Source organism: Heterocephalus glaber, unplaced genomic scaffold, assembly GCF_053883595.1.
Source record: "Heterocephalus glaber isolate CG9 unplaced genomic scaffold, H.glaber_assembly_v1.0 deba00001606, whole genome shotgun sequence".
NCBI lineage: Eukaryota > Metazoa > Chordata > Mammalia > Rodentia > Bathyergidae > Heterocephalus > Heterocephalus glaber.
In genome coordinates, this window is record NW_028258377.1 from 10943026 (window position 1) to 10955284 (window position 12259).

The following is a 12259-nucleotide window of genomic DNA, read 5'->3' on the forward strand; positions in this document are numbered from 1 at the left end:
GGCTCTTGGTTCTTTCCTTCATGAGTGGGGCTGCCAGGGCTGGGGTCCTGCCTCTGTGCGGCACACTGAGCAGGGTGTTCAAGCATTCCTGTCTTGCCTGACTCCCTTGTGGCCTGCAGATTCCCAAGGACAAGGTACCTTTCCTCCCCAGTACTTACAATTCTATGTGTGACAAGCAGCAGGTGCAAGCAAAAGATCTAGCAAGTAACACATTCAATAGAATTAAGCACTTAATATTTAAGCACTTATTCTGGATGTACTAGGCATGTGGTATTTCTTTTTTAAATTCTTTTATTGGTACATTTTAGGTATACAACACATTTACATTTCTCATTGGGAACTTGTACCTTTACATGATATATCTTGGTTCTTATTTTTTTCCTATTCCCAGCCCTCCCTTCACCCTTCCACCCTTCCCTATTAACCAAGACTTTGTTTCCATTTTTTCCATTCCTCATAATTTTTCCTTTCCCTTCTTTCCTTTCCCCTACCCCTCCCACTTCCCCTACCCCTTTGGACCTTTTCTTCCTATTTCGCATTATCAATTATTCATTTTAATCACTGGTACATTTTAGGTATACAATATAATGACATTCATCATTGGAAATTTGCACCTTTACATAATCTCTCTTGATTCTTATTTTTCCCCATTCCCCTGCCCTTCCTTCAACCCCTCCATCCCTCCCTATTTACAAAGACTTTGTTTCCATTTTTTCATTTTCTCATATTAATCCCATTCCCTTCTTTCCTTTCCCCTACCCCTCCCACATCCCCTTCCCCTTTGCCACTTTTCTCCCTATTTCACATTATGTATTATACCTTTCAGTCCTTATTTACTCTTTCACTTTCTCACACTAGAGAAACTATTCGGTATTTACACGTGTGTCCTATTTATTTCACTTAAGAGGATCACCTCAATGTGCATCCATTTAGCTGTAACTGTCTCTAATTTCTCATTTTTTAAGGCTGAGTAGTACTTCATTTTATTAAAAAAAAAAAACCCCACATTTTCTTTATCCAGTCTCCAGTTGATGGCCATTTGGGCTCTTTCCAAGTTTTAGCTATCACAATCTGTGCTGCTATGAACATGGGCGCACATATATCACTGTGGTATGATTCTTTTAATTCTTTGGGGAAGATACCCAGCAGGGGAATAGCTGGGTCAAATGGGACTTCCAGTCCTAGTTCTTTGAGGTATCTCCATGCTGATTTCCACCATGGTTGCACCAGTTTACACTCCCACCAGCAGGGGGGCAGGGTGGCATGCAGTATTTCATTTAACCCCTTAACAATGGTAGGAAGGAGATATTATTTGTGCTTTATAGATGTAGAAAACAAAACTTTCTGGGTTAGATGACTTTCCAAGATTCCACAGGTGGTAACACTTCAAGGAGGGAATCACTCCCTACTGGTTCTGTTTCCAAAACCTGTGCTCTTTCCATTTGCTTTCTTCTTATTCTGTTTATATCAAATTTGTATGTTGTGCTTCTTCTGACCACTGCCTGAGGGTATAATAGATTCACCACAGTACCAGAGCAGGTGCTCTCATCCAGGAACCCGGGGGAGGGGAGTCAGATGAGATTCAGAATTCAAACGCATTAGCCTTTTTGAAAGCTAATACACAGTTCATGCACCACATATTACATAACACCCATAGCAGGGCCTGGGGCAAGGTTCCATAATGAAACACATCAATATTCTGCAGCAAACACAGGGCATGAGCATTCACACAGAGCAATCAAGTTCTGTAGCCAAATGAGTCATGATAACCTCGAGTTTGCTAAGCGCTTTGGATTTCAGAACGGCAATAAGGGATTGGTGAGCTCCATGAACAAAACAGGCTATTTTTTCTAACTCAGAGCCCTTTTCTCTTCATCCAGGGCTGGGCTGGTTGTAGTTGGGCAGAGGCTTCTATAGTTCCCTGACTGGGTGGCCACGTGGCATCCAGGTGGCAGCTCCTCCCACAGCTGGATCTTCTGAGTGACTGGTCCCAGGCACAGCTGCATCATGTCATACAATATGGTTTATCCAGAGACACCCAGCTCAGCACGCTAACCCAAGCAGCACTACCACAGGGCAGGAGCTGATAGCAGGGATGGTTTCAGAACACAACTGGAGAATACAGAGCAGCATAAACTGCAGCTCTAATCACCTGCTGGCTTGGAGCTTTCCCTCCCTTTTCTGCTAAAGCTATGTAAGTCACAAGATTCACTCCTGCAGGCAGCTCTGAGGAGGATTCACCACGGGAGGTGTGCTGCCATTAATGTCCTTCCTGTGGTTCACAGAGTTGAGATTTATCAAGAAGCCACCTTGGAGAATGTAGAAGAAAAACTAACATTTATTAAGTAGTTAGTGTGCAGCTAGCACTCTGCCAAGCATGCTTTGTAGACCATCTAGTTGCAGCCTCACAACAATTCCATGATGTATTTATTTAATTATTGAATATAATGATTCCCACTGGATAGGTGAGAGAACTGAGGCCCAGAGAGGTTACCTAAGTTGTCAGGGGTACATTGTTCCTACTGTAAATCTGCTGCTCTAGGCAGGTGGCCAGGTCCCGCTCGGGAGGAGCAGTTCCCAGAGACTGTGGGTCAAGGCCATCCATTCATCTATCTATCTTTCCACTTATCCATCCACAAAAATTATAAAATCTCAACTCAACAATTCCTCTTCTATCTTTGTCCCTTGTAGTTCTCAGGGTTTCACAGGCAGAGACCAGGCCCAGGGAATGTCTCTACAGGAATCCTGTGTCCACCTCAAAAAAAAAAAAAAAAAAAGGAAGGAAGAAAGAGAGAGAGAGAGGAAGAAAGAGAAAGAAAGAAAGAAAGAAAGAAAGAAAGAAAGAAAGAAAGAAAGAAAAAAAGAAAGAGAAAAAAGAAAAAAAAATCCAGATGCAGGAAGGCAGCAGCAAAAACCCAACCAGAAATGTTACAGTGCCCCCTGGCTTCCCTGTCTTCCTCCAAGCCCTATGTTTTGGATTTCACAGTTTAAGAAACTTCTTTTCCACTTGACTCTTACTGAAGTCATGGGTAGTAGGTAAAAGAAGCCAGTGTGGTCATTGTCATAGATGAAACTGAGGCCAGGAGGGCAAAAGCTAGCTGAGATCATGCAGGTAGCCAATGGCTGACCTGAGACTGGAACCTAAGGTGCAGGTCAACTTAGTTTGAGTTTGTGTCCACTACAGAGAAGGAAATGGAAAACAACAAAGGAGATGGTGACCCACAAAACAGGAAGAAAAGTGTCAGGGGTCCAAATGGTCTCATCAAGGCCAAGGTCACCATCTACCAGATTCGGCCCCTGTGGAGGGTTTAGTTGATTTCTGCTGCCACCAAGCGGCAATTCTGAAGTATATCATCCAAGGACACCTCACAAGCCTTTGGGTGATTCTCAAACCCATGGGGGAGTGGTTCTCAAAGGCTCCCACAAGGTCAAAACTATGTTCATATAAATCTAAGATATCACATGTTTTTCTCCCTCTTGTTTCCTCATGAGCGTACTTGAAGTTTTCCAAAGACTACATGGCAAGTGACATCACATAGACTGAAAGCAGGAGCAGATGGAGGGAGTCCAGCTGCCTTCCATGCAAACCAGACATTAGACAGAGAAGCAAAAATGAAATACAAGACCAACCTTACTATTATTTTTGCTTCAAAGGAATATTTTTGTAAATTATGTTTCTTATGCTGACAAGTAATGAGTTTATGATTATATTTTAAATGAAGAAATATTTTTAAATTACTGTTTTAATTTCTGGTAAATATTGGTAGATAAGCAAAAGATCTTTGGGGCCCTCAGTAATTTATTTTGTAAAAAGTTTTATTGAAGTAGGAAAAGAAACAGGTTCTGCAGAGAGAGTTTGGGCCAAGTAAAAGTAGGAAAAGAAGTACACCCTTCAGCGTGAGAGCAGTCACCATGCAAGAGGGACACAGTGGCCAGCCCTCAATAAATCCCAAGTGGAAAACCTCACTGCTGACCAGTGCTGCTGAGAGTCAAGGCTGTTGTGCTCAGTGAGTCCTCCCTGCCAAGCTTAAAGCACTTTGGCTCCAGGACACTGACACCAAAACTGGTGCATGGTTTGAAATTCTGTTCTGTTTTTATTCTTTTTTGGAAACAGAATATCACCTGTTTAAAGACATTCCCAGTCACATAGAAATCATGGCCTAATCTCGAGTTGCCCAAGACCAAGGTCCCTGCTATTGTTACTGGCACAGAACTGGACAGTCAGACTGCGCACTTTCTGGGGGTGGTATTGAAATGAGAGAAAGGCCGTGCCTGATATATTGACTGTAAAAAAACAACCCAGCTATTGGCCCCAGGTGTTGCACACAGCATTACCATCTCCATGGAAATGTAAGGGGGAGTGGGGGCCGATGCTGGATGATCCCTCCCTGTTCTGGCATGAGATTTGTCAAGGCTGGAGTTAAGTTTCTACACTAAAATTGAGTTTCATTTGTTTCCAGCTCTGTTGCATTTTGGGCAGAAACTGGATGCACAAAGTGTGTTGGAGGCATCACCTACTCAGCAGAGGGGTGGAAAGGGGCGACAAAAGCTGTTACAGCCTTGCTGAAGGTGGGCAGCACGGCTGAGCCAGCTGGGACCCTAGAGAGCAATAGCCCAGCATGAAACCCCTGCCCTGGAAAAAAAAAAGTGCTTTTTATGGCAAAGCATAAAATGAATATACACTCACTGTAAAGAATTAAAGTAGTTCAGTGGTGCACAAAGAAATCATCAAAACAGAAATTGAAAGCCTTCCCCTAAGCCCACCTCCCAGAAATAGTCACTAAAATTTGGTATATATTTTCCAGATTCTTTTCAATGCCCAAATAATTGTGCATATATAAGATATATTGTTAAAAGAAAATGAATAACACGCATTTTATTGTGCCATTCCACTTTTGTACTTATTGCTGACATAATATTTCCATAACAAAGTGCAAGATCTGTCTCATTCTTTTCAGTGGCTGTGTGACACTCTTCCAGAGGACAGGTGCATCTCCTTTCTTTTAAACCACCCCTCAGTTGATGGGCAAGTAGAAAGTCTCTAAATTTCTATTATTCCAGACAGTTCTCAATAAACAGTATGATGCTTCCTTTGTTTGCCAAAAAGTTTGTTTCCTTTATTTCAAACACTTGTCCATGATTGCTGTTGCCCAAAGCCTGGACAGGAGGAAGACTCAGGCCTGCTTTACAAGGTGGGGACAGGCAAGTGAGAAAGAGTGGGTCACAGAGGTGACTGTAACACAAACTGAGACATTGGACTACGGGAGCTTTATGGGTGGAAAGGCCAAGGAAGCTGTTGAAGGCAGAGGGAGAATTATGGAAGCCTTAAGATGGGCCTTGAATGGGGACGTCCCTAACCCTGGAGATGGGATAGGGTTGTCCAGGCTCAAGAAAAACACAGAGCAGGGAGCCCTGAAGGGAGGAGGACAGACAGCACTTGGTCCAGAGGGTCTATTGGATCACTCAGTTATTTCTTCAACAAACATTTGGATACCCATTATGTACCTAGCACTAGATAGAATGGAGGAAGCGGCTAAAATACAGGGAACCTGGGGTAGAGCAGTGGGGGACATATGGAAAGGAAGCTCTGATATCATTCATAGAAGGCCTTCAGTGGTGGTTTGAGACTCCAAAATTTGTGTCCCAACAACTTTCTCTTTTTCCCTCTGTGAAATGGTCAGTACCTTTGCTGCTAGTGTTGTCCCCTAAGCTGGACCACAAGGGTAGAGCACCTTCAGGGTGGTTACCAGGGGAAACTGGTGGTCCAAGTGCTTATCAGGGGCTCAGGCCCATTGGAGCCTCAGTTTCTTCATCTGTATGCTAGGTGAGCAATGCTTCACTCTGTTACCTCCTCCTATCATCAGGGGCCACCAAGATGATGAAGAAAACCTAGGAAGGGCCTAGACACTTGAAAAAAGTTGTTGTTCCTCAGCCTCACCAGGAATGTCCAATACAAGGCTCTGGTTAGCCTCATGAAGCCAGCACTACCTCCAAACAAACTGAGAAACCAGAACCAGCACCAGGACATGGCCTCACCGAGGCAGACCTAAGAAAGATATTTTAGGATGTGTTACAGCAGAGACTTTGGGTCCACCTGGAGGTGAACTAAGTGCCAGGAGCACCTGTTCTTTGGCATCCTCGGCACCTGCCCAGGCCCAGTGATGCTGGAGTGGACAGAAAGACCCAGCTTTCCTGCCAGCAGAGGCTTTCTAATGCACCAGCATGGAGTTTCTACTGGGCCCCCTGTTTTGTTCCCAACACCTGAGATGGCACCTCCACACAGAAGGCGCTCAGCATTGAATGGATGATTGAATGGATAAATGAGCATCCTACTGCTGGAGAGAGTGCCTTCCAGGCTGTCTTCTCTGGCTGCCCTTTCCAACCACCATCCTGTCCCCTACTGACCTGGGGGAAGGATATGAGGCTGCCATCCGTAGATCCTCTGCCCACTCTAGTGGAGCAGGTTTCTCTCTGGGCCAGTGATATCTCCAGGGCCCCAAGAGAAATAAGAATGAGGGTGGCTGGTGCCTCCTGGAAGAACTCTCAGATGACTGCCTGGTCAAGTTGCTCGATTCATGGTTTCCAGAAAGCAGAGAACAGGGGAAGAGACAGAAAGAAAGGGATCAACGTCGAGATATAGTCCCTAAGATATACTCACACCCTCATGATCCACCCAAACATACCCAGAAGTAAAAACACGCTTTCTCTGGATGCTATGTTTTCCTCCACCATACCCTTGCACCATGATGCTTCTGTCCTGGAGTAAGCCAACTATGAACTAAAACCTCTGAAACCGTGAGCCAAAGTAAACTCTCTCCTTTAAGTTGTGTATGTCAGTATTTTGTCCCTATAACAGAAAAATGACGAATACACACTCCCACATAGTTCCAATAAGAAATAAAATACAGAGAAGTGAAATAACTCTAGAAATATTTTGTGTGGACAAAGCATTTGGCTTTGTTTAGTTCTTCATGTGAAAATCAGGCCCAGATAACACCCACAGCCATCCGAGCTCAGGGCCAACATCTCTGAAGCACACCACCGTATGGCACTGAAGCACATCACCATATGCCATCAACATATGCCACTCTTCAGGCTGGAGAGAGTGCTTTCAAGGTTGTCTTTCCCTAGTTGCCCTTTCCAACCCCTGTACCTTCCCCTGCCAACCTCAGGCACATGGCAGAAAGGAAGCGAGGGTGTCATCCATAGTTCCTTTGCTTGGCTGGGTGAAGCAGATTTCTCTCTAGGTCAGCAACATCTCCAGGAGCCTCAAGAGAGATAGGAATGAAGGTGGCTGATGCTTCTAGGAAGCTAGGCAGAGCCATCAGACACAGAAACAACCTGGAAGAGGTTTACAATGCTTTTATTTAGAAACTTAGAGCTAACTCCAGCTCCTGAATAAATTCCTAATGCGTTTACAGCAGCCATGGGGGCAGTGTCTATTTTGCTCCAGTATTTTTGTGGTGCTGGTCCAGAGCTAAAATAGATGGTGGCTGCCTGGCCAATGGTCCATTGCTTCCTTCCAAAGCAGTAGCTCAACAGTCCAGCCGGAAGTGAGGACTGAGTGCCTGAACTGTGAAGAAGGGTGTGCTAAGGCCAGCATGCTACCTGAGGGCCCACCTGGTTCAGAGCCTGGATGGCCAAGGTGCTTCTTTCACTCCAGTAAATTCACTGTTACTCATTCTGAAGATGCTGCCATCATTGACCTGCAGTGGAATGAGGCCTTGTTCAGGTGATATCAACCCTGGGAAAAAAGGAGGAAATATGAGAAGGTCATCTCCCAAGGTTATCAGCTGTAGCCTCTGAGGTTGAACTGCCTGCTGTGAACCTGTCTTTGTGAAACACTGATGGTCCAAGTATCACCATGAACACACTGCTGAAGAAGGGCCAGGAGGGAGGTCTGGGAATGATTGTTAATGTTCAAAAAAGGTATTACAAGAAGGATGTGTCTCCTTCTCTTAAATATAAATTTTTCTGAAATTGAAACTAGGGTCTGAGGTCTGGAGCATGCATGTCAGGGCAGAGAGCAGATGAGCATTATTCCAGGAAGTTTCTAGGGCCAGAATCCTGGTGTGCAGGCAGGGATGGCACAGTGGGACTCATGGGCCTCAGGAAAGCCTAATAGCTGGCTGCTGGCCAGTGACTGGGACCCTATTTCTTCCACCAAAGGTCTTCTTCCTTGAACTGTCTAACTCTGCTTTCTCCATGTAAACTGATAAAATTAACCCTATCACAAAACAACAACCTCATACATTATTTATTTGGCTTCATATTGTCCTTGGGTCACTAGGACATGTGGGCTAGAAGAGAAATAACACAGGGGTGAATAAGAAGTGTTTTTCTTCCATGGGACTTGGAGCCGCTGGCTGTTTTATCCCCTGAAGGCATGTAGAAATAATTCTCATGTCGTTTCTGTCACCTGTGCCCAGGGACTCTTGAGACATTGACTGTCCCACTTCCTCCTAGGAACCAGAGGACTCCCTACTCCCCTAATATGCATTATCTTACTCTGCTTGGGTCTCCATGATGAGGTAGGCATTGGTCTCCACGTTGTCAAAGAGTACATACCGCTGCTGCCCAGAGCATGACCTGCCTGAAATCTTAGAGCCACTTGGTAAATTCAATTCCAGGTCTTCTTTAAAGGCCTTAAGCAGGACATGGTGGCACACTCTTATGACCCCAGTACTCTGAGAGGCTGAGGCAGGAGAATCACACATTCAAGCCCAGCCTAGGCAATGTAGTGACATAATGAGATCCTTACTGACATAATGAGATCTTTTTTAAAAAAGGGCTGAAGATATAGCTCAGTGAAAAGGTCCTGGGTTCAAGGCCTGGCCACAGTAAGTACTGAAGCAACAATAAAAAGACCTTGAGATTCTTGGTTTTTGGTTAGAGCAGAAAGTTGAATATTTGGGGCTAGGATTGTTCAAAACAGAGCCCCAGAGCAGTTGCTGTGACTCTCCCTAACCTACCGGAGGGACACTAGCCTCCTCCCTCACCACAACAGTCCAACTCCAAAGGAAGACAGATGCCCAACCCCATGCAAGAAAGAGCACTTTCAAGAAGAAAACCTTCTAGTTTTCTGAACAGCCAAACCCAGAACAATCATGACTTGGCTCATGAGAAACTTCCTCCTTCTTTAAGTAGCCAGTCATCAGGGTGGCCACAAGTAACCTGGTATGACAACTCCGGCAAGCATCCAGCCACTCTGGGATCTGTGAGGTCTTGGCAGTAAAACCATTTTGGAGCTGAAGGTTTAATGACATGGAAAAATGGTCTTGAACTATTAGATGGGGGAGAGCAGATGACAATACACTGTGTAAAATAGAATCTGATTTGGGCGATACACATTAAAAATGCGTGGAAGAATAGTAAGAAACTCCTATGACTGCAGGTATCTTAATTTGTTCTTTCTGTTTTGTCTAAAATGAAAACATTGATTTTATTATAAGATTTTTAAAAGTGGGGAGTGGCTGGTGTATGAGCACAGCTTTAAGAACAAAACAAACAAGACAACATCTCTGGCCTGCCTGGTACATGACCCAAATCCAGGAACCCTTCATCAAGGTTTAATTATGCAGAATGTGTTACTACCCTTTTCCTTTTATGAAAAAGGGCAAAGAGCCAGAAAAGCTGTGAATGTTGGTGCTTTAGTAAAAAGCTGAAAGCATTTTATTTAAAGCCAGCTCCCAGAGCTGCTCCAGGGCTCATTGTGGTCAGCCTGACTGATGGCACTCTCTCCTTTCTTCCAGGATCAGGTGCTGCCTTGCTTCCCATCAGGACACTGTACCCCATAAAGGCCCCTTCCAGCTCCTGGCCCCCAGGGAAGGCGACAGTCAGGTTTTCTAGGCTTCTGGAAGAAGAACATCCTCCTTGAAAGAGTTTGTAGTCATTGAGGCTAAAACAAAATGGCTTTTTGGCTGACTAGAAAGTTTGATGACTCATCTCTCTTTGTCTTTTGAGCTTGGCAGGTAAGCAAAGAAGGTTTGGGCCCAGAGAAAGAGAACAAGGGAACAAAAGCAATAGCAGGAAGAAGAGGCACTGAGGAAGTATTGGAGGGTGACTGAGCTCCGTCCACTATCATTGCTGAGCGGCCATTTGTGTGCCAGCTCCATGTGAGGTATCCAGCAGCAAGGGGTGGGGACCAGCTGTAGTGCTGCTGGGACCTTTACCTGGTTGGAAGCTAGGGGAGCCAGCAGACAGCTAGGAAGCTGTGGAGCCGGGGTCTATAGAGGCATGCCTCATCCCAGGTGATACATCAGGCAGGTGTCCTGAAGGAAGAGACTGCCCTACTTTGGGCTGGAGGACTGAGGGTTGGTGAAGCTAAGACAAGGGGGAGGGAAGGAGAGAAGAGGGAGTTGGTTGGGGGCCCAGACCCAGAAGTGAGAGAGGGGATGGGATGTTTAGGATTGTGGTGAATCCTGAGCCTGGAAAAGGAAGTAGTATCAATTATAGGCAGTGTCTAACGGGCACTGGGGAGCCACTGAGGGCATTAGAACTCAGATTTCCCCTTTTCAAGGCTCCCTCAGGCTGCAGGGATCTTTCTGATGAGAAAGGAAAAAGGAGGGGGTGCAGGCAGCAAGGAATGCTGGCAGACACTGGTCTTTTAGGGCTGTGGGAGCCTGTCGGCTGCTGTCAGCCTCAGGTCTGAAGCTCAGTAGGCAGATGGTGTCCCATGTAGCCAAGGAGATGGGCGCCTCAGTCGATGCCTGAGTGACTGCCTTTGTACAGAGAAGCTAAATACACTTTTCTTCAGGACTGTGGAAGCTGATGATGGGAGAGGGGGCAGATGTACTGGCTGTACAAGGTACATTCTGTGCCCACTTCAGTCCTGGGGACTCAGCACCCCACTAGTCACTGCAGGGTGTTTCAGAACTGTGGTAGGATCATTTGAAGGGTGGGCACTCCAGCCCCAGCCCCACCACAGTGACAGAGGGACGTTTCAGAGATGATATGGTTTTCATAATGAAGAAAGGAGCTTCAAATTCACAAATGGCTGGGAAGGAAGTACACTGACCTGGCGCTCATGGGCTCGTCACACTGTGGTCCCCACGGAGTGCCTGCAGTGAGAGCTCATACCCAAGGAACATGGCGGCGCTCGCAGGGAAGCCCCGCACAGCATTCACGGTGATGCCTCTGAAAAACACCTTTGCCCAGGAAGCCAGTCATTCCAGGGCCACCAAACACCCTCTGTGATGGTACTGCCCACCCTGGCCCCAGGCCCTGATCAAAACCCCAGAGACCTGTGCAAGCAAAGACCACAAGGGATGGTCCAGTCATGCCTTTGCCCTGGCCCACGTTACATCTGATGGCATTCCTCCTCCTGGGCTCTTCTGTTAATGCACTGAAGATTAAGGGCAAATTGCTGAGCCCTGAAAACACACACTTTCTTAATCATTTCTGTCTCTCTTTCCCTGCCCCCCCCCGTCTTTCTCTCTTTGTGCCTTTCTTTGTCTCTTTCTAGGAATCTACAAATCTTAATTAGACCGAGCCAGGTCCAGCTATTGTGACAGGTGCATCACGTGACATCCCCAAAGTGCAGGAGCAGAACTAGGGGAAGAAGGAGAGGAATACTAGTTACCTACTCCTTTCAGCCCTGCAGCATGTCATGCTCCCAGAGCCTCAGCTTCAGCATAGCTGACAAGCACTAAGGTTTTGTGGTTAGATCATCTCCACTTGATCATGTCCAAGATCTTCTGTGATCATGTCTCTTTCCCATGTGTACCTCTGATTTTTCTATCATGTCTCAAAGTAAAATGCTTTAAGAAAAAAAAAAGACTACCGATACAGAGTTGGGGTACAGTTTCCCCAACACAGTAGCCTGTGCTGCTCAGGCAAGCGGCGAACTCTGGAACTTAATTTTCCCAACTGGAAAATGGGGTTAATAGTGGCATTGAGCTGCTGAGGTTGTTTGAGGGAATAAAAGGGAACACTTCCGAAGCAGCCCGGGCTCAGTGCCCAGCCAGCACACAGTGAGTGCTCAGTGACAGCTGACACCACCACCATCCTCCTTATTATGGCCAGTCTTCACCTAATAGGGAGAAGGACTCAACCTCCATCATCGGATCATCTGAGTGTCTGTCTGGTGAGAGTGCTGAGGTGGAATGAGCCTCACTGAGAAGCTGCTGAACTCTGCCTTTGCTGATAGCTGTCCCTGTCTTTGCCTCCCATCCCATCATGCTTCCCGTGATCTCCCTTTCCTCACTGAATCTTCCTGCTTGGTGCTGCTGGACTAAAGTGAGCAGGTTGCAAACTTTTA

At 46.0% G+C, this 12259-nt stretch overlaps 1 protein-coding gene across 7 annotated transcripts in view; it reads right to left on the reverse strand.

Moving 5' to 3' along the window:
• Positions 1-786: 786 nt before the first annotated feature.
• Positions 787-12259, reverse strand: part of Slc25a48 (solute carrier family 25 member 48) — a 47078-nt gene continuing 35605 nt past the window's right edge. For 4 of the 7 annotated variants that reach the window (XM_087194735.1, XM_004836207.4, XM_021238584.2 and 1 more), the window contains 2 exons: positions 11018-11147; positions 7348-7744 (listed from right to left, as the gene is read on the reverse strand). In XM_087194735.1, the coding sequence (XP_087050861.1) occupies positions 11025-11147 (123 nt within the window). In that variant the 3' untranslated portion in view covers positions 7348-7744; positions 11018-11024. The other 3 variants (XM_087194734.1, XM_021238581.2, XR_015444744.1) reach the window with 2 other exon arrangements.